The sequence below is a fragment of the Belonocnema kinseyi genome, chromosome 8 (genome assembly GCF_010883055.1).
Source record: "Belonocnema kinseyi isolate 2016_QV_RU_SX_M_011 chromosome 8, B_treatae_v1, whole genome shotgun sequence".
Classification (NCBI taxonomy): Eukaryota; Metazoa; Arthropoda; class Insecta; order Hymenoptera; family Cynipidae; genus Belonocnema; species Belonocnema kinseyi.
The window spans coordinates 144,553,727-144,577,438 of NC_046664.1; the positions used below are offsets into that span (position 1 = coordinate 144,553,727).

At 35.3% G+C, this 23,712-nt stretch overlaps 1 protein-coding gene across 5 annotated transcripts in view; it reads left to right on the plus strand.

The window, feature by feature from the left end:
* Positions 1-23,712, plus strand: part of LOC117179148 — a 321,121-nt gene that overhangs the window by 82,766 nt on the left and 214,643 nt on the right. For all 5 annotated transcript variants that reach the window (XR_004467869.1, XR_004467868.1, XR_004467870.1 and 2 more), the window contains one exon: positions 4,462-4,979. Coding sequence is in view for 2 of the 5 variants with exons in the window: in XM_033370836.1 (XP_033226727.1) it covers positions 4,462-4,979 (518 nt within the window). In the remaining 3 variants the exon portion in view is untranslated. The remainder of the gene's footprint in view (positions 1-4,461; positions 4,980-23,712) is intronic.

A 23,712-nucleotide genomic window follows, 5' to 3' on the forward strand; every position in this document is an offset into this window, starting at 1 on the left:
ACTGTTAGATAAGTAAATCCTGTTAGAATTGCATATAATCTATCACAATACTTAAAAGCAGTTGTTAACCAAATGTGTAGTCACTCACAATACATTATTAAGAGAGTTGGAAACTTTTTATTAAAATAAAACATGTAAATGTCCCAGAAGATTTTACAATTTTATCACTCGATATAGTATCTATGTTTTACAATATTGATCCGGAGTTGGTATATAAGCTAGTACAAAATAATTCGCGGACGACTCGCTAATATGTTTACCGAAAACGAAAGTTCAAAAACTTAAAAAAAAATTAATAATAGGGAGGAACCTTAAAATTTACGTTAGAAAACTCAATTAATAATATAATTAACTTTTGAGATTTACAAATCGTTTTTTAAAAAGGTTATATTGAAAAAGATTTATATCAAAAACCAATATATTCCGGACGAAGTTTTAACTATCTTCTCATTTCCATGGAAAAAAATTGGTATCATTTAGGAAATTTTTCTCAATATTAACTATCCTCATAACTTTATTGTGAATTATGCAGGGTGTCCCGTGAGAACTGTAGTTAATTTTGTGTGGGGGGGGGGGGGGCAAAAAAAAATATAAAAAGTACCCAAAATTTTTTTGGTCCGATGATTATTCTGGGCACAACAGAGGGTACATTTTTAGTATTTTCTTGCCTTTGTAATTAATGTTTTTATAATTTCCGTTTATGTGCATTTTTCTAAGCATATTTCGTTATTCTTATTTGATGCATAATCTCATATTAACCAAAGTTTGTAGCCACACATGCTCACACGTACATACAACTTGTACCCTCTGCTGTGCCCAGAAAAAGCATCTAACCAAAATAATTTTGGGGACTTGTTTGATTTTTTTGTGTACACCCCGCCCCTCCTAAAAAATTGACTACAGTTCTCGCGGGACACTCTGTATAAACAAAAATACTTTAATTTTTAGAAAAAAAATCCACTATTTAGTACGCAGAAGAACAAAAAATCTATCGATGACTCCAAAGTTGTAACTTTACCATATGAAAAATATCTCTATCTGCCAATAATAAGAATATTTTAAAAAACTAAACATTCCTCTTGTCTTCACAAATTAAAGTAAACTTTCAGATATCCTTTTACCGCCTATCAAAGACCGAATACCATAATTTGAAGAAAAAAACTAATCTCATTTATAATATTTACTGTAATCACTATTATATGATCTATATTGGACAAACAAATGTCTTCTTAAGACTAAAATCGCAGAACACCGAGCTACTCAAACGAATATCAAAACTAACACGGGTTTATGTAAGCATTCAAGAAAATTTTATCAAAAATTTGACTTTAACTCTAAAAATGTTAAAAATTTAGGTATAGAAATTAAATATCACAGCAGAAATATTTTTGAAATGATGAATATTGTAAAAAGTGAGGATATCGTTAACTTTATAACCGACACTGGCAACCTTAATGTAATAACTCATGACATAAATGAAACTTTACAGAAATTTAAGTTTACTATGATACTTAATAATCTGAACATTTTGTTAATTTTATAATAAACCAATTGTTTATTTTATTTTTGGAATCATCAATAAAAATGTAAGGTAATATTTAAAAATTTCATTAAATAACACTTCAAACCTCTTTTAACATTACTCTCTCGAAGAAAATTATCTAGACTCACACTCTTTTTTCCAACTAAAGAAAATTTTTTTTAATATCTTCTTCAAATGAAAATTCAATATCATCGTATAAATTTATTATAAGTATAAAAATTTTGTTAAAAATTAATTTTTGATCTAAAATTAACCATGCACGTAGTTCTAATATACATTTGCTTACTTTTACACAGATAGTAAAATTATAACCTCCAAAAAATGGTAAATCTACATAATAGAACATTTATAAAAACAGAGAAAAATCTTATTTTATACGGTCCTAGCTCAACGGTGAAACTTGAATGATCGATAATTCCGCGCATGCTAATAGGAAATGGTAGGGATAACGCGGGTCCTCGCTGGTCCTAAAGGCAGTTGAGAGATACGGAACGATCATTCTTATTCGGGAGCTCAGAGGGTGCGCCACGTTTGAAGTTCTCTCTGGGTTCAGAGAACTTTAAAGCAGGAAACATCTTCAGAAAGTGTGTGTAGAGATAAAAACGAACTTCATCCTGTGAAGTTTGCGTGTGATGAAGTCGTGAAGCATAATTCTTTCTTTAATTTAGTTTGATTAAACCTTACTTTTGTAGGTAATTTGTTTGATCGGCGTTTGATTTCGTGACAGATTTGCACTTCATTCCGTGAAGACCTTGCTGTGTGAGATCGAACTTTTTTAAGTTTAGAATAAATTGGGCAATCGGTTTGAGAACGCTCTCTGGAAATAGATTTTTTTAATTAAGGTAAAATCAGTAGAGAATTTCTGTTGTAACAACGTTGCACTTTGTCCTAACCGATGAAGACCTCGCTGGGGGGAGTAAATTTGAAATTGTACAGCAAATGGTAGATTTTAGTAAATTTTGGACATTTAATTCAATTAAGCAATGGTTTACGTTGCAGCTTTGTACTCTATTCCATAGAGACATCGCTGTGCGTAATCGCTGTCGTTGTCAGGATTAAGGAAATTTATTCATTGGAATAAAGTGAGTTTATATCGTCACGTAGGAGTGGAGTAATAATTTAAATACCTTATGCGCAATCATATCTCACTTGAGTGATCCTAACCATCTCATAGTTGGAAAATTAATGGTCCTCGAATAAAAAGAAAAAAAGTATGAATAGGAATGAGCATCTTTTTTTGTATCTTGAATCCTTTGCAATAATTGATCATGGATCCACATATACAGTTATATCTTACGTGAATTTCGGCTTGCAAATTATTTTTCATTGAAAGGACTCCGTATCCTTAAAAGCAAGTATGTGTTCACACTTGGTCAAGAGGAACCCTTTCTAATTCTAAGAATTGCATTACTCGCTAATTTTAATAATAAAACGGTCAGGGTTATTTTTAATACCCTTCCAGCATTGGAACCAACGGTAATAATCGGTTACGATCTGCTGATTAGGAAAAAACAAATAGCAAAATGCTCTAATTTTCAATAAGTAATCGTATTATTGAAACTGGTCGAGAAGCGACATTCTTATTAAATCAAATTAGCGTTATAAATTTGATGAAATCCTCAGTTTTATGAGATCACTATGAGAGCATTAGTATTTAATTGTTAAAAGAATTCTATGAGAAAAGAGAAATTTTACAACACATAATAAGTCTCTTTGTCCAAGAATATAGACGAATTCATAAACATTAAGATGCACCTAACCTTATCCAATCTGATTCATTGAAGAGAAGAAATTTTCTCATAGAATATTGTCGTATAGCAAAATAATATAGCGAAATAATTTTTCCTACATATTTGGCTCATGAAAGTTACAATTTGCTATTATTATTTAATAATAACATTAAATAAGTATTATTGCTATGGACGACTTTTTATTTAAAATATTGTTAAAAACCATAAGAATTGTCAGTGGGTGCCACACTTTCTTAATGAAATATAACCACTGAAATAGCTGCAACATGGTTTATCAGAAAAAAAAGTTTTTGGTGATGGAAAACGCAAATTTGAATATTTTTCATAATATTGTCATTAACAATAATATATATTGAACATTATCTTTTTTTGCAGATATTTATTATAATTTAGGATTAATTAAAAATTCTTTAATAAGAAAAACATAACTTCGAAAAAAATACAAACATTATACGTATAATGTCCAATTTCCACTTCTATTTGTTTAAATAATAAACTGCACCGGTTGACATTTTAAAATCGAATCTGAAGTCGTTCTACACGATTGAACCCTGAAAATTAAAAAATATATATAAAAATCGGTCAAGAAATATAGCCTGTAGTGTATACTGTGTGGCGTAGTATACCGGACTCCTGATTGGTCTAGCTTCAATATTTTATATCTCAAAAACTAAAACTTCAAATGATGTTCTGCAAAGGAATTTTAGATTTTTCTAAATTTGTATACAGCCATATAAGTCCAGAAATTTGAGCCTGGAATACCCTGCATAGTGATAAAATAATTTAAGACATTTGAATGTGAATATTTTTCAGTTCTTGAAAGGTTTTTTAAAGGCAATGTACTCATATATATTCATTCCAAAATTTAATAAGAAGGCATTTTTTGTAAGGCACAAGTAAGGCATTTTTTCTAGATTTACCAATTTACATAGACAATGTCTTGACCAAAGACATTGTAGTATTTTTTTTTTCTTTTTCGTGTGCCTTTAGGATACCAGACAAAACCTTTAAAGGTTCATCATTTTCTATAATTAAAAAGAATTATCGTCCTGCCCTACTACCTACCATACACTCACCTACTTACCTAATAGTTTCATGAAATTGTCACTACTTGTTTCGCACTGATTAGTATATTTTTAAACTCAATGCATCTATTACATTTTTCAGCATTTTATGGCGAAGGAACATGTTTATTGGTCCCAAAAGCTTGCGATGGATTTAAAGCAGCAAAAAAAGACAGGATCGCCAGTCAAAAAGATGTTCTTAGTCAAGTAACATCAAAACGAAATTCTTTTGAAAAAATGGATAATAATGTAAACAAAAGTTTTAAGTCATTAGTGAAAGTAGCGGAAGTTCAAACTCAAACTGCAAATGATATTGCCACACAAACAGACTTACAATTTTGTAAATCTAAAATTCTTAGTAGACTCGAAGAACTTTCTGGTATAACTTATCAGAGAGGCCCTTCAAGCACATGGGACATACCTCGATTGTCTTTGGAGTCTTTGGGACAGGAGGAGGATATCGGTCAAGTAGACGACATTTCTTTGACAAGTAAAATAAGGGGAATGTCGGAAATAAGCTTACATGAAACAACGTCATCTATAAAAACCGAAACTGGTACTGAAATTAGTATATCTACAAGAGACGTAACTTGTTCATTTAATAAAGATTTGGAACTTGAGGTAAGGAATTTGAAGATAACTTTACAGCTGTATCTGCTTGTAGAGATTCTTTTTTATTCAGGTCAACTATTGTTATCATCATGGGTTAAATAGAAATTCTATCTTGAAGTAAATAATGTAAGCTGGGGGGAGGGGCAGTTACACTAAAGACACTATCATGAAAATTGAAGATTACAGTCGGGAGTTCAGCCTTGCAGTTTAGAAATAGGCTGATTAGTTCTAGGGAGCTATATCCATGCTTTAACATGAACACACTTTTTTTTATAGGTTAATTAAAAAAAGTTTTGATTTAGCAAAATGTGATTAATTTGCTTATCGCTTACGAAACAGTATCGATTTTTTCAGTGTTAGATTCCCCCGGCTTTTTTCCTAGGATAAGAAATATTTTGCCTTTGTGTGTTTTTTTATCAAAAAATTTTTGATATTGCTAAGAACGTGCGTGTATATTTCGAGGTTATGTGTGTTATAATTCACCTGAGCGTTATTTCCAAACTACACAATATTTTTGGCCGAAAACTTTGGACTTGCAAATAAACATAGTAACTAATCTCCCGGAACTAACCTTGTTTGCAGTCAATCAATAAAGTTTATTTCATAAATAATTTCCAGATTATCGGAAAGGCAGAGATGAAAAACGACGTAACCTAAAAATAATGCATATGCATACAATTTTTATTTAGCATACTAATTTTTTTTGTTATTATCCCTCAAAAAAGAGTCCGGGGACGTCCGTTATGATATTTTATAGCATCTCCGAATTCAGTTTTTTAAAAAATTTTCATTTTTGTGGGGAAAAAGCCGGGAAAACTGTAAGTATCACATGCCCTTAAAGCCTAAATATTTAATTTCTGAGCAGCAGCATTCACACTTGTCCGGACTGATCGTGAAATTTGCATCATTTATTATATCTAATATAATGTTCAAGTATTTTAAATGGCCATTAACATTTTAAGTTACTATTACAATGTCGTCTTAATAAAAAATAAAAAAACGTTTGGTTTCAAGTATGGAGTAATAATTTTTTGTTGTTTTCATAGAATAAGTACCTTTTTCGTGTATATTTGCATGTCGGCACCAAAATGTAAAAATCCTTTAGGGTATACATACTGAATAAATTGAATGTTGAGTGATAATATTGTCCATAAGTCTCTGGAAAGTGGCTGGAGGATTGTTCAGAGCAAATGGCATCCTTTTAAATCGATACATGCCCTTTTTAGGGACTGTGAATGCTGTGATTGATTTTGAACTTTCTTCTAAAGGAATTTGCAGATAAGCCAATTTTAAATCAATTTTAGAAATAAATTTACTGATCTCAAAGTGTAATATTTCTGTCAAGGGTGAATTTGGGTAGAGGTCTTTTTTTTGTAATCGGAACAAGAGGGCAAGCTGTTTAATGAGATCGTGGCATTGGACGTCAATTTTGTATTTTGTTAAATGAGTCGCCTTATGTTCTTTTCCCTGATAAACTTTTTTTTTGTTCTAAAAGATTTTCTGATAGTGATTGTTGGCTTTTGTTGAACTCAACGATACCTTCGCAAATTTCTGTTGAACAATTATTTTGTTCTTCTATTTTTCCTAAACTATCCGAAATGTTATCTAATTTAATCGTCTTTATCTTAAAAATAACCCATATTTTTCTGTTATCGTTTTCAGATATCTCATTATCTTTTAGAGATTCGTTTTTTAACTTATTCTTACTAGTAACCATTTTATTTTTCCAAAGATTAATTTCGCTATCTTTGTGTTCGTTCTCGTATTTGCTATTATAATCCATTTTTCCTACATTATTTTTTATCCTTTTTCCTAATTTTAGGTTTACCTAAATTAAATGAGTTGTGTGTGCTTAAGTCATCGCTAGTGTCGTAGGCAAGAATTCTCTCGAGGGACTGGAATTTGTAGCTCGTGGGGATGCCTATTAGGCTAGGGATATCCTTAGTAGGATTTGTTGCAGGGTTGGAAACCTGGTGGGAATCTATGTCTGAAATTAGGTCTAGAATTTTAATGGTATTGGTTCGGAAAAGGTAGACATATAAATCCAAATGGTGAAAATGGGAATCGATTTTGTTACAGAATTTTATTTTTTCTCTAATTTCTTCTAAAAATATTTCGTCGATATAGGAATTTTTAAGATCCTCGTAAACCTGTTCTTTGTTGTCGAGAGTGTACGTGTTCTGTTTTGGCTTGAGTTATTTCTGCTTTCTAAAGGTTCGCTGTCGTCGGTATCTCGTAATTTTAAATTACTAGAAGTACATACGCGCGCTTCGCGCGCGACCCACTGTGATTGCATACATTAAAAAAAAAAGAATTAAAAATCAGAAGATTGTGCTTGTAAAAAAAGGAAAGATGTCAGAATTATTTAACTATATATTATTTTAATTGATTCTTTAATGAAAAATTGTTAAGAGATCAAGCACGAAATATTTATTATCATTCGAGAAGAAAGGAATTAGGTTCTGAAATATCATGATTCAGGGTGACCGCTGGACCGAGAAACTGGAAAATGACCGGGAATTATTTTAGACCTGGAATTGATATTGAATTTTTTGTTTGATAAGAAATTATACAAGTTTTTAGAAGAAAAATCTATCCAATCACTGGAAATATCAAGAATTTTATATCACAATATATATAATACAATTTGAAATACGTTTGATTTCAACTTTTTTTTTAATTCTAAGCGTAATTGTTAACTTTTTCAATCATGAAATCATTAAGTTTACAATGTGTAATTCTAAAATCTTTTACCATACGAATTTTCCATTTTAGATTTTCATTTTTTAGGGTACATTTCCCATTGAAAGGATTTCAAAGTTATAAATTCATGAATGATTTTTAAAATTAAACTGTAGTTCGTGTAGTCGAAAATAATAATTGAATGATTTTATGGGGCGATTCTAAATCAGTTAAAATTAAACAATTTACAGATTTTGACGTTAAAAATTGAACTACCTCAATTCAAAAGCCTTAGTGGTTAATCAAATGTAAACTTCCGACTGTAACTTTCTAAACATTCCTTTTGTTTCAGTAGAAAATATACCATTTTTAACCTTTTCAATTTAAACATTTTTAATTAAGAAAAATAGCAATTTTTTAATAGTCAGCATTGTTTGAAACAGAAAGCCTTGAATCGTTAAAATTTCAGAGAACTAAATTCAAACTTAGATCGTCAAAATGTTAATTTTATTGTTCTGTTCAAAAAAATTTTATTTATAAGTGAAAGTTTTGAATTTTGATGTGTGAATAACAGATTAAAATGTATTCATTTAGAAAAAATGCGAGTAAGTTTAGGAAATACTTCCAATTTTTTAATTGAAATTGTGAACCTTTTAAGGATTATGAAAGGTTTTAATATATTAAAAAAATTGTCTTAGGATTCCTGGTAAAATTCGAAATGATTTTTTTATTTGGAAAAATTAATTTCAGCAGAATATTCAGGAATACTTTTAAACAATAGCAAATTTTGATAAATAAATACCAATTGAATAGTTATGAATTTGAAAAAATAGGAATAAGTTTAAGAGATATTTAGAAGTTTCGAACAAGTTCAAAAATAAGTCGTAACTGTAAACGATGTCAAAAAATTTAAGCGAAGTGTAGATTTTTTAAGATTTCAAACGAAAAATTTAAAAGCTTTTCAAGCATTTTAAAAGGTTTCAAAATATGATAAAATATTATTTAAAATCCTTACAAAATTGACAATCATTTTTTATTTTGAAAAATTAATTTCAGGACAATATTTAAAAAGATTTAAAAAAATTTCCAAAATGGTAAAAATAATAATGTAAAGATTCCAAAACATTTAAAAGAAAATGTAGATTTTTAAAGATTTTAATACAAGATTTGGTAGGTTTTTAGGCATTTTAAAAAATCTCGAGATCATGCATTTTTTTTTGGGGGGTACCTGGAAATATTTAAAGTAACGTTTTAGTAAGAAAACATACTTTTACCAAACATTTTAAAAGATTTAAAATAAAAAAAGCCTCTCAAAGCCCTTCTCTGGGTGCGCGCCTGCTTGTATTCGTAGCATTTACCGCCGCCAAACGGAGCACATCAGGGCTAGAGCGCACTTCGGTCTCGATTTTAAAGAATAGGCGGCGCGTTTAAATCCAACTAATAGGTGAAGAGGTAATGTGGCTTCAGACTTCGAGATTATATCGCGACCTCTTTTTTATGATAGAATTAAGTCGTATTTTGCTTCGTTTTTTAATGTAATTGTAAGAAATTTGACGAGGTTCTTGTGAATTTTCCCATAAATCAAATTGGACGGATTGCCTGTTACGAGATTGTTCGGTTCTATCTTTTCTAATATTTGGTTCTATTATTTTCTTTCTGAGTTCAAACTTGCTATTTGCTGGCGGGTCTAGTCTAATCCCTAAATTGTTTGCCCTTCTGTCCCTTTCTTAAAAAAATCTTTCCTTTTGACGGTTCATGAATTCTTTAAACTCTATACTTCCTAAAAGCTCATCAGTTTCTAAAATGAAAAGTGTGTTGTTTTCCAGAATGAAATCGCAATCAAAAGTCTCATTATTGAATCGGGGATGGTTTTCGAATCTATTTTTGTTTTCTATGTAAGCAGTTTCCTTTATTTCTGCGGTTTTTATAATGAAACCTTTACCGCGACCCATTGATCTGTTTAATGTTTTTGGGATTGCTTCTCTACTTTGCTGTAATTCATTATTCGGATCAGTGTTTTGATTTGAATGTGCGGCGGCATTTTCCAAATCTAGGTTATCGTGTTTGTTTTCTTATATGTTTGGGTTTGGCTTTTTATTTTTTATCGTACCTGACCTGAGTCTCATTAATTCTCTAGTTGCGTTAAAATTCGTATTTGTGAGACACCCTATACGAACATCTAATGCGCTTATTAATTGAGGAATTATATTTAATTTGTGATAATTTGATTGGTTTTGTAATGATGTGATATCTTATTACGCTTGCAAAACGGGTTCCCGCATGTCATTTTGTTTTCGAGAAGAATATTTCAATTTATTTCGATGTATTGTAATTTAAACTTTAATTCGATATTAAATTGTCAAAGAGTTCGAAAATGTTGTAACATTATTACTCTTCGCTAACCGAAGATTGAGTTTGTTTATATTCTTAATTTGATTACTGCACTTGGCTGATTTTAATGAGTGATCCTACATATACCAAAAATTGTATTAATTTTTGGTAATAATACTGTTGCATTTTAAACTTATCTCAAAGATATGTACGTTGATCTAGAGATACGTTCAATTTGCGTTTACTTTGTCCTTTCCAGTACCTTGCAACCAACAAAAAGCATTTATTCCAATACTGATAGGGCATTAAAACTAACCCTAAACATTTTACAATTACACCGGAAAATTATTTTTGCGACAAGAAAATAAGTAAAACGTATTCTTAGAATAAAATTTCCTAATAAAATTTTAAATTATTATAAAAAAAACATCAAAAATCATAGATTGTGGATTCACTTGGGGGAGAGATGATTGCATCTTTCAGCAATAAATTCCATAAATTTTTAGGTAATTCCATAAGTATTAAAAATAATCAAATAGGATTCTCCTCCAATATTAAACAAAAAGAAACCAAAACTTCCTTCGTACAACGAGGTCTTTATCGTACGATAAATTTCAAAGTCATTACGAATTATTTTCTGACTCCATTTTTACAAAAATTCAAAGTAAAATGCCCATGTAAATTACAATAGCTAGTGCAACCATGCACAACGAGGTTTCTTTATCGTAAGATAAAGTGCAAAGTCGTTACAATAAAGTTGCTTACACTAGTTTTTCATTTATTTAAAATCCCCACACTAAAATGCAAACATGCACAACCAGATCTCCACATAAACGTGGAGTGCAAAGTCGTTACAATCATGCATAAAACAATTTAAAAAAACCTAAATTCCCAAAAACTTACGTCTAACTATCCGAATTCTGATGAATTTGGATAGTTTAGTCAGGAGAAGCTTGTGATACGACTAGGAGAGTCCGTTTTGGTTTGCGTTCTTTTCGAATGACGCTTATTCTATTAAGATTTTGTCCTTCAATGAGAGGTGGATGAATGAACCAAGGAAGACTCCCTCCTCGTAAACCCTCGTGTAAGAAGTCCTGGTAATTAAAAGAGACCTGGTACCGGTATCGCAATCAATTTATAGAGTGCATTGGTCCCACGCTATCCCCACTTATTAGCACATGGCGCGCGCAGTCGATCGTATGATCAATGATTTCGTGAATCATCCCTTAGCTCTACTTGGCTATGATTAAAATTATGATGCTTTTATTTTCCGATTGTGTTATTTCCATAGCTATCCGAGATTTTTGGTTTTGATTTTGAAATGCTAAGTTTTTTAATTGCTTAAAAAAAGAAGTATCGATGTGTTTTAAAGATTCTTTCTTTATTTTTATTTTACTCATAGATTTTTTATTTCAAAGTAGAGTCGATTTTGATTTTTATTAACGCGTAATGTAATTACTATTTTAAATTCCGTTTATGGTTTTCTTCCCGTGATTAATTTTTTAACTTCTGTGTTAATATACTAGCAACTAATGCGATATTCTCATATCTCACTCTCTTATTCTCAGCAGGTTTGGTATTTCTGATAGGAAAAATGTGGGATTTTTGGGTTGGACGCCAGGTGATACGAGGTAAAACCAGGTTGTAACTTTATTAGCCACTTACATGGTAATACGAGTACCTTTGATTGGGTTGGCGGATCGGCAGAAGATGCTTATTTTCAGGAAGCTGAGGAGATGCCGCAGGTTCGTGGCGGAGCGAGTTGAAGACCAACTTCGTGTCGGTTTTCCGGTCGTCGCTGACGAAAGCGTGGTGGCGAAATTTAACACTCTAAACACCGGCACAGGACTAGGACCGACTGTCTAGCGAGAGCACGAGTGCCGAATGACTATATAGGAGCTTTGTAGCTCGAGGCTTCGGGACCCCTCAGTGGGTGCCGCCTTATTTCGCCGGGGCTCCAACAAACCTTTTACATGGGACCGCGACAATTACACTTGTGTAATCATCAATTTTGCGTGTCATCAAAGGTTTTATTGTTTGTAAATACGTAGACAATGATAGATAGAGGTTAGAATGACACGGTCGAGAGTAATTGAATAATATATTACGTTTCAAGTGGGAGAAGGTGGAGGACAGGTTCCAGGGTGAAATCCTGGTGGGGGTGCATGGGGCGAAACCTCCGCCGAGGGGATTCAGGGGGCGGAGCCCCCCCCCCCCGTTCTAAGAAAATATCAATCCTGATTTAAATAAAAGAATGATTAACGACCCCGTACTTACAATAAGAAATAAAAAAAATTGTTTTGAACTTTACCGATAAGCTTCACAGAACAAAGTACAGACATTTTCGTTGATTGTTATTTATTTTGAAAAATTGTGGCGAGACAAGCACGCTACAGTTATCGCTGAAAACATCGATCGTTCACGATCAAAGGTGGAGACTGAACTTAGCTTCTATTCTCGAAACAAGGTTCGATAAGAGGGAGATTGGCTGCAGATACTGTAGAATGCATATACTTTCGATACCGGTTACGGCGTAAAGTTACTTTCACTGTCGCCTATTTCTACTTTTTAGTCTAGGGTTGAAATCAAAACTTTCGACCCTCTACGGAGGCATCGAAAGTCAAACTTTCGATAAATGAGTTGTGAAAAAATATGTTCTCTGAATTTCTAACATCCATGGGTGCACCTTTATTTAATATTACTCTGTAGGCTCAGCCTTTATCTCGTTTTCTTTCTTTTTTATGTTCAGTTCCATCAATTTTTTATTCATTTAAACTTCTTGATAATGAGGTGAGATAATGTTATTCTTTTTTCTCTTATCTACTAATGTTTTAAGATAACTTTACCAATAGTACTTTCTAATATTTGATTTTAATAACTCCTTAGAGCATATACTTACATGAACTTATTTACTTTTTTACAACCAATTAATGTCTTTAAATGTATGTTTGTAATATTAAGCCAGGATTCTAAAAATATTTACACTGCACTTAAGATTCTACATCTATCTGTGTGTGTATTTGCATATATATATAATTAAAAGTTTGTCATAAGGACAGCCGCAGGATTTCGCCGGGAGCGGGTGCTAATCTGAAAAACTGCACCCGATCCCAGCGTAATCGCCGAAAAATTTCAGCCACAACCGCGTCTCACGACCGTGAGATAAGTGGTTACAGTCTGTAACGGAATCAATATGACGATCCGGCAAAAGTCTCGTGCAACATGAGGACACGCGGCGACCCAAGGACGACCGCCTTCTGCATTTTTCCCGCAAGTGTTGTAGCATATTGTTCACCTGCAGGGATGCTTTTCAGGCTACTAACCAGTGAAAGCTTCGCACCTCCGAGAGCGCCGATGATAAGGACGATTAGTTTGATAGAATATTCCGGGTACAATCGTCGAAATTCCCTATGAGGTCTCTATGCCTCTCTTTCTTTTCATTCTCCTTGGCTATGAGGTTTTTGTCAGCTGGCGCCGAAAATTCGAATACGAACATGGTTCGCTTCTCGAAGTCGAGAAGAACCATGTCAGGCCTCGAGTGAGCAAACAAAACAATTGTCGAGAATATAAAGTTCCAGTATATGCGGCACTTCTCATTCTCGACAATTAATTCGATTTCTCTAGGAGCATTCAGAGGAGCAATATTAAGGTTGGTGCCGTAAGAGTGAGAGAGATGGTAATTAAGCACTCTTAGTGTCTCATTATGCCTCTGAATGTAGGTTGTTTCCGCATGAGTTGGGCAACTAGATAGTATGTGTACCAAATGCTCAGGGTGTGCATGGCTCGCCCTACAGCTATCATCAAGAATGTCTTGGCTCAAAATGTGGCGACGGTATGTTAAGGTGGAAATGACATCGTCTTGACATGCCAAAATGAAACCCTCCGTGCCAGACTTGAATCCGGGTGATTTAAAGAAAGCAAAAGTTCACACGACGTTGACTAATCCTCCACATTTCTGTGGAAGATGCCGTGCATCCATTTATCGATGAGCTGTTCACGGAAGTTTTTCTCTTCTGCTTTCTTAATCCGGGCTTTCAGGAGTGAGTACTCGAGATAGATAATATTTGATGCATTTTGCTCACTCCTAATACTCAAGTTAAGTCCGAGTGTTTCAGCAGCCTCCTCCGCTGCTTTATACAGAAACGCTCCTTTGCCCACTTCTTCGTGCTTCCTGACCATTTTAAGAGGAGGTTCTCTTCCATTTGCGACTCTATGTGCTCTACCCAGAATTCCTGTTGTGAAGACATTCGAAATTCAATATTCCGCGACCACCTTGACGGCGTGAGATGTAGAGTCGCGGAACAGAAGACTTTAGATGCATGCTTATGTTCATGTGCATAACCTTTCGTTTGTATCTGCTTCGGAGATTATCGTTTATAGATGTCACATCCTGAATGCAGCTCTGTGGCATGCCCAGGTATGAATAAGTCGCTTCAGCGTAAACTTGTCGTATAGCGCTTCTGTCGACGAGCTCAGGGTCTTCAGGGATGCCATTAAGTTTTCCTCGCATCAAATAAACCTTGGCGCATTTTTCTAACCCAAATTCCATTCCTATTTCCTTAGTATATCGTTCGACAATCCCTAGAGCTAGATGTAGTTGCTCTTTGTTTTTAGCATAGATCTTAAGATCGTCCATGTAAAATACATGAGTGACCTTGTACTTTCGATCTACAGGTTTGTCGCAAAAGTACTCGCGGCATCAATCTCTCTATGCACCTCACGATTTGCGGATGAACCTTTAAGCTTTCCAAAAGAGAGATGATAAATCTATGGGAGGTCGAATCGAAAGCTTTCCGGTATTCAATACAGGCCATCGATTGGTCACGCTGGTAGTATGCTGCATCTTTGCAGACACATCTATCGATGAGCAGGTTCTCTCGACATTCTGCTACGCCTTGCTTGGAGCCGCGTTGTTCACAGATTTCTTGCCACACAGGTTCAATTGCCTGAACAATTCTATAATTTAGGATAGCTGTAAATATCGTATACAGTGTGTTCAGACAAGTAATTGGCCTGTAATTCTTCAGGTCAGCTAAGTTGCTTATTTTCGGCAGGAGTATTGTGCGCCCTTCCACCAACCACTCCGGAATTGGTTTTTCCGACTTTAAATATGAGGTGAAAATACGGGCCAAATGCTGATGTGTTGAAGGAAAGTTCTTCCACCAGAAGATCTTGATACCATCTGGTCCCGGGCCGGAATAGTTCTTCATCCCTCTTAATACTTTGTTCACCTCCTCGGTAATGATGGGCGGGCATTCTTCATCAGGTGTTATAAGGGCATCACACAGCTCCTTGAAGATATTTATATTTTCTGAGTCTTCGTTCAGCCTATGCTGCACTTCGTAGAATTTTCTCCAAAATACTTCAACCTCCTCTGGTTTGGGCGGGTGGTCGACAGTAGCTGGAGCGTCTTGGAAGAGTCGAGATGGGTCAGAGAGAAATTGTTGATTTTCTCTGACCCACCTCTCCTCCGCTCTAGACTTCTCTTAGCGTCAGATAATATCCGTATTCTCTCAACAATATGCTGCCTGATGGTCAGCAGCTTTGACTTGTTAAGTGTGTGATAACGGGTCCGGAGTTCGCGCGTCAACTTTCGGAACTTGGCGGTAAAATTCCTGGCACATGTTATGTAGTCAATCACACACTGAATGCGGGACACGTACTGTCTTGCCCAGCCTATCTTTATGGCGAGTTGATGCATTCGTCTTATGGTATTATGATCAACCGTTGGGTTTGTTTTACGGTTCGCATCGGCCAAAGCTCTCGCTACATTATACACACCATAATTGATAGCCTAGAGGTCGGATTCTTCGGAAAAATGTCCACGAAGCTCGTCATCCATTTCAGCCAGATCTTTAGGCTTGAGAGAGAACTGAGTGTTGATGTTTCTCCGGTTCACAAAGCATCGCTCTTCCTCTATCGGCTGCCTGCCCGCTGTTGGTCTTAGTGTCGCCTTTCTTTTTCTGTTGCCGGCTTGTTCTGACTTTGGTAGAGTAGGCGTTTTGCTTACATAGGCCCTTTTTTGGAATACTTTGGCATGATTACACAGACGTTGATGCGAAAAATGCGATAGCTCCGGGTGTTTCTCGCACGACAGAGCATGCAGTCGTGCCGTGTAACCTCGTTCAGGGGCCACACTCGCATCGTAGCACTCTAAGAAGTCGCTATTTAGTTGCTTCGTCCACATAAAGGTCCCGAGATTCCGCGGATCTATTGCATTGAATCCATCTTCATTTGCTCCCCCAGCTCTAGAGTGGTCGGCATTCTTCATCGACCAATTCTCGGGAGCCCTGCGCTTTGTGTTGTTTTCAACCGCACTTACTACAACTATGTTTGGTGTTGTCATTGTTGTTCCAACGAGAAGCTAGAGAAAGGAGTTCGTCCATCCTTGTAGAGCCCCGCATGCAAGGATAAGGCTGCGTACTCCGAGAGGTCGCCCGATATCCCAGAGTCGCCGTTCTAGACACCTCACCCAGGTGCTATTCAGCTTTTGGCACGGTTTTCACACCTCAAATTGGGGGTTAATTCCTTCGGGACCACCCCTGGAGAATTTTCCGCAACTGCCTATTCATTTTTGTAACCATATTCTGCAGAAACCCTTGGTACAGGGACCCTCTATCCGCAACCCGTGGACGCGTTCGGTGATTTTGTCATATATACATCTTATATTATCTTATCTTATTATAAGATAATTATCTTATATTATGTGTATATTTTGTTCAGCTCGTAAAGTTGCTTTATAACAAGTTTACGATAGTAACATCCCAATATAAGCTGTAATCTTCGCTTTTTAAAACGGGCATTGAAATGTATCTGTATAAAGGCCTTTATTCTTTTAAGAGTCTCAGGTTTAAGACAAATTTGTTGGTTTGTAATGCCCGCTACATAATTATATCAGTGCGTATATTCTCTCTGAGCCATCACGCGACAGCCATTATACACTTCATGTGAATCTAACTTTTTTGGGTGCTCGCGGTGGATAGCGTTCTGCCTCCAATGTATTTCTAATTCCTCCATGGTATCTGCACTGATATTTAAGGTCCCATTTAAGGACAATTTTAAGGGCGTGTAGTCAAGATACACTTTACAGAGGGCACTGTAAAGTGCAACATTTCGTTTGCTGTAAAAATAGTCCTTCAACTGAATAGCTTGTGATTTACGCAGTTCTTTGACATCTAAAACGCCCATTCCCCCTATATTCTGTGGTAAAACTACCCTTTCTATCGCTGAATTTTTGTGATGCATTCAGTGCTTCGTAATTTCTACGCGGACAATTCTGTTTAACTTTTCAAGGTTAGTGGTAGACGATTCGATGTGCCTCATTTGATGAGACTATCGTATGCTGAATACCTTTCGATTCAAGAATACCCACATATTTATATAATTCGCCTGCAGCCATTGTCTCATTCATTTTCGATCTCGTTCCCTAACTCTCGGTCCCTAATTCCTTTCTGACTAAATGGGTCACTTGATGACTATCCTCATTATCATCAATTCTGAACCCATGAGACATGCTGTTTAATGTTTTGCTCAAGGGGCTCAACACTAAACAGAACCATAGTGCACTGAAGGAGTTTCCTTGAAACATACCCTTCGTAATGCGTATTGATCTGGTTATCGTTGATTGTCCATAATCAAAATACTTGATTTTTTTTGCCCCAGAGCCTCATCGCATGGTTTAGAAAGTCAATAATAATTGGTAAGATTTTTGTAAGTTTTAAGACTTCAAGCAAACAGTCATGCGGGACGGTAGGAAAAGCTTGCTTGTAGTCCATGTATGTCATGTGTAAGTTCCTTTGATGCTTACGAGCTTGAATCATGGCAACAGCATCTATTGTGGCTAGATCTTTACAGTCTGGCGAGTTTTTACAACATCCTTTTTGTTCTTCTGTAAGGATGTCATTCTGGTCTCAAGGAGAATATACCCTATCTGCAATGATAGCTGTAAGAGATTTATAAATTGTTGGAAGACAGGCTATCGGTCGAAATTTAGATGGATATGTCCACCATGCCCGGACCTGGAGCTTTCCAGTTACTTGCTCTTTTCGAGACCGCTGAAACATCTAAGGCTGTGATGTTTGTCCGCTGCATTTCCGAGCTATTGCTTGCTCTTCTTTTCTGCAGTTGGAAACGCGCAGTGTCGAAATTGCATTAGTTCATTTTTCCCCAAACACCCGACTTTAAGTAGTTAGTCATATCTTCTAATTGAAGGACTTCGGTGTCTTGCTGGTTATTCTGTGTTACACTCAGTTCGCGATAGAACCTTCTTTCATCTATCTGAAATTTTCGGTTTTGTTGCCTTCGTGCAATACCGTTCTCCTTTACCGACGCCGTTTGGCAGACAGGACATCAAGTCTCTAGCGTTGGGAGTTCATAATCTCATCCAATATTGCTGATGTGCCTTGATGTGCTGAGGGTAGATGATTTTAGTAGCATGGTTTATCAGCTTTCAGGTTCAATTTTTATTTTATATTGAGTTTATCAACCTAATTTGCACCTTGCTTTTCTGACATCTATATCCAACTTGATCTTCCATGGTGGATCTCGATCCCTTGCTGGGACAAAAACTGCATTTGCAGACCTAGTTTTGCAGCCCAACGTTCTAACAGTTGGCATAGCTGCACAGTATACAAGAGTTTGCACCTCTAACACAGTTTGTGTTACGTTCAAATACGCAGGTAAAACCTTGCTGTTGAAGTATTCTATTATTGCGCGCAGATCATTTGTGACGTTTATTTTGGACAGAGAATGCCTTAGTGTTGGTTCTACATATCTGAACTCTAACAAAACATGACCAAAATTCCTTTCAAGGTGCTGTAGTTTTTCTGAGATTTCGCTATTCACATCATCGTTATTAATATCCGAATTTAGTTCTAGTGGATCCGGTACACGATGTTCATTATCCCTAGCACCTATGTCTTCAGCTTCAATGAAGCCTTCGTTGTCCGCTTCTACCAAGGGGAGTTCATCAATAGGAAGCTGCTGTTCAACTTCTATTTTTATAGCAGCATTTCAACAGCCGAAAGCAATCTGTTTCCAGATATTGAGCGTTTTTGATCTTCCATATTCTGCTCATTTATTTTTCTGGCTTGCTCTGAGTATTTAAGTAAGAAGAGCCTATGATGTTCTCCCCTCATACTTTCCCCACATTTCTCTGTCAAAAATTAAAGGCGAAAACTTCTCTCTTCATATTGTATGTGCATTTCCGTCGCTTTTTTGGTTGCTGAACCTCTTCTTCTGCCTCTGATTGTATAAGACCTTCCACCTCTGCATGATTTGTACAACATTTTTATTTTTTGAATTTGCACATAAAAAAAATAATTAAAATCTATTTAAGAATTGTGGAGGGCTTCGAACGAATAAAAACCCTGACCATCTCGCAGCTCACAATCGCCACCATCCCGCATGTTGTGGCTCCAGGGTTCCCCGACGATCCTCGCAAGTGACAAGCGTCTCAAAATCTTTAATATACTCTCCATTATTATTTGGATTTTGGTGTTCTCCTTAGTCCCTCTCCTCTTCGTTATCAGCCTATCTGGCATGGGAAAACCAGTCAGTAGCTGTGCACAAAATAAAATATAAATGAAATACGTGGTACTTTAAGGGGTTTTTGTGAGTGGCAAAAAATTTTTTTCTCGATCTCTCAATATTTCCATAAATTTTTTCTTTAAAAGTTATTATTGAAGGTATATTCATCTATTTTATTACATTCCCTGTTCCTTTTTGTACTGGAAAAATTTTATTTAATTTTTCACATTATTATCCCATAATATATAATATTAAGCTATGTATAGTACGCAGCGGCGTTCTATATCGGATTTTCTGTACTATCAATTTGACATGCGGCATAGACGTATGAATTAGAACAGAATTGTTCATTAGACAGAATTAGGCAGTGGGCTCGCGTCGTCATTTTACAACATGACGGCTTGTTTCACGTTTTTTGGATTTTAAGTAAAAACGGGCATTTATAACACAAAAATAGTCCTATAATAAATTATTCCAAATTTTTCACACATTATGTACATGATAACGTCCCTACTTCAAGAAATAAAAGCAAGTTCTTCAAATTAAGCTTCGAAAATAGTCAAAACTGAACTCGTTTTAACTGTGGAAATTACTAATAAATGCAAAAATATGAAACCTTTCTATTTTCTAGGCAAACTGCTCATTTTACAGCAATAATATAATATATCCTTTTTATTCAGAAGAGGCTTTAAAATATCTTATTACAAGACTAATTTTCGCCAAAAAAATCAGTTTTTAAGGAAAATCCGAAATTATTTGTAACTCTTGTCACTTTGGCTGACTAAATGCCCTTGACTTGTTTCTCTGGCTTCTTCATCCACTTTTCACCTCTCCCATGCTTATAGTTCCTCACGTGGAAAATTTATGAATTATTTTCCTTTGGATGTCGATAACGTTGATTCCTACAAATTAAATATAACATTGAAAATTTATCTTTTTGTTTAAAAAATTAACTATTTTATTTGGAAATGATTCCGTTTATTTGGAAATTTGCCTCTTGGATTACAAAAGTATTTGTTTTACAAATTATTTGTGGTGCTAACTTTTTGGCTGTGCTGAATAGAAAGAGGGAGTTTGAGAGGAGAAAGGGCGGTGAGCAGAGTGTTGAAGGGCGAAGGAATAAGTGAGAGTGAAGGGGTTGGTAGAAAGTTGGTGAGTGTTGTATAATTGTGAAAAGTAGAAGAGAAGGATTTTCAGCTTAGCAACGGTTGTGGAAAGTGGCGTTTTCACTCGAGCTGAGTGACAGGGGAGTGTGAGGGTTGGGTGAATGAGAAGAGACAGTTGTTTAAGAGTAGTGAGTTATAGTGAGAGAGAGATTTTGAGTGATTTTTAGAGTGGTGGCTTTAGATTAAATTAAACGATTTGCATCGGGGATTGAAAGCGAAGGAAAGAAAACGTGATGTAGGAAAGAATACGTGACAGACATGCCGGTGACACGAAGTCCAGAAAGGACAGAGAGAGGGCATCAGGGAATGGATAAGGAGAGTGGGCCGGGATTAACCAGCGTAACTATGCAAACGACTGAGGCGGGCGATAACGTAGAAGGTAGCATTTCCAGTAATGAAAGTAGTAATGGGGCAGATGTATTTGAGAAGCTCGTTAAGAGAAGGGAAGAGAAAGTAGGAAGAAAACGAGGCAGACTGCCGAACGTGCAAAGGCTACAGAGAGCGCACAGCTTGCATAGTACGAACGCGAAAAGGTTTTTCGAGAACTGACGACAATCATCGTCCACGAGTAGCGAAGGGGAGAAGTCGGAGGATAATAAAAGGGTTAGAGACCAGTTTGACGAGGAAGGAGTTAATGAGAAAGCACTAAAGGAGAGTAGACATAGAACTCCACCTGAAAGGAGGGCAGGGGGGAGTAGTGTAGAGGGCCTAGAAAAACTCATCAGAGGCCTCAGAGAGGAAACCTGCAAAGGGTTTGACAAACCGAGGACGCATAGGGAAGAAGTCAGGGTGGAAATAAAAAAAATTAAAAAGAAATAGAAGGAATGGGATGTATTTAATATTTCAAAAATACTCTATTTCCGGTACATGTTTTGCCTAACGAGTAAGCGCATCCGAACGTAAAATGCGGAATAAACATCCTAATTCTCTCATAACGCGCTCAGTGGTATTACTTTGTGGGTGCCGAACCGAAAAAAAATTGGTTTGTTCCCCACTTCCCGCAAATGTTGAGTCCAAACTGGTGACGTAAATTGCGTTCCATTGTCCGCCAACAATCTTTTGTGTTTGCCCATTTCCGGTATGTAAGAATTTTTTTAGTTTTTTCAAAACAGTTCTGGTATTTGAACATTTAATGGGATATAATTTCACGTATGTTGAAAATGCATCTAATGCAACAAATGTGTACTGTACACCACCGGTTGACGTTGGAAGAGGACCAAAAAAATCGACAGTGACTAAATTTCCTGGTTCGGAAGATTGGACAAGCAAATATTCTCCCTCCATCTTAACATTCACATGTTTTACCTTTTGACAGAGGTCGCAAGAAAGAACAAAATTCTTTACCGTTTTATTCATTTATCTCCAGTGCTAAAAACGTTTAATGCACATAATTGATTTATAAACTCCTGGATGCCCAAATTTCGAATGAATTTGATCGGTGAGCCTGTATGTGAAATTCTGAGGCACGGCAATTTGCCAATTTCGAGTAACATGATCGCAACCACATTATCACAGCCTGCACAGTTAACAACATCGAAATCATATGCTTGTAATATTATGCTCCATCTGATTAAGCGCGCATTTAAATAAGGCGTGGAATTTAAAAAAGTCGATCCTTTATGATCCGTTATAACGGTAAATTTGTTTCCAATTAGATATGTTCGTAATTTCGTAACCGCCTAAGTAATGGCCAAGAACTCTTTTTCCGTGGTCATATAATTTAATTCTGCTTCCATTAGACACCTGCTAACTAAAGTAATCACATTGTAATTTTGATTTTCATCTAATTGGTAAAGAATACCACTAATACCTAAATTAGAGGCATCTGTTTGCAATATAAATGGAACTCCTGGTATAATATGACCTAAAGTTATGCAATTAACTAGGTTTTGTTTAAGAAGGCCATAGGCAACTATATTCCGATAACTCCAATTCCAAGGTTTCCTTTCTTTAAGCAACTCTCTAAAAGGATCCATATAGTTTGAATGACGAACACTAAATTGGCGGTAATAATTACACAATCCAAAGAAGCAGCTGCCTTATGCGATTTAATATTTATCCGATATTCATAAACACCAGCACTACTACTTTTCAAAAAGAATAATTTTTCAAATTTTAACATACAATTAATAAAAGCTTCCTTTTCCGTATCACCGAGTCTTATAAGAGATGCTGCGATCTCTCGTATCTCTTCTAGAAAACTCGCCGAGTTTGTTCCTATACATTTTTTATCCGAGTTTAAATAATCAATTTCAGATAAATAAATCATTTCCTATCGTATTAAAAAATTAAAGTCATTCTCTAAAATTGAATTCTCATAAACTAAATCTGATTCAGGAAAAAAATTTTTAAATTTATGAGACAAATTTTTATTTTCAGAGACTATTATAGTGTTAGGTTTATCTCCTCTACACTTATTTCTTTTGATCATTATCTCTTTGTAAATACAAGTCCGATCAGAAGGTGATTTAGAAAATAAATTCGATAAATAAAATTCGTCTTCATTTTGATTGACAATTCTGGGTAATTCTAGGTCATAATGATTGGGCATCTTTTCATTACACATAATATTACTAAGATTATCTATGTCATTGATAATATGCGACCGATTAGAATCAATAACAACCGCGCGACAATCATTAGGACTTTCATTCAAAGTTAATGGGGTGACTTAATAATTCAATTGATTCGTGTCTCGAGTTGCAATCTCATTAAGCGGCACATTATAAATCTCTTTTACAGCTATAGCCTCTGAAGATATTATTTGTACATAGACTATGTCATCCTCGATCGATGCCACAATCCTCTCAGACGGAAACTTGTCAAACGAAACCAATGAAACCGGAGCCAAAATTCCATCAATTGATATTGATCAATTTTTATAATCCATTGCAAATCCATTTCCCAAAATTTCGGTTCGCAAAACTACGTTTGTGACTGGCAGTTCTGCAATTTTACCATGTAACAGTAAATAATCATAGAATTTTTCCGAAACACACGTTATCTGACTGCCAGTGTCGATAAGAGAGGGAATT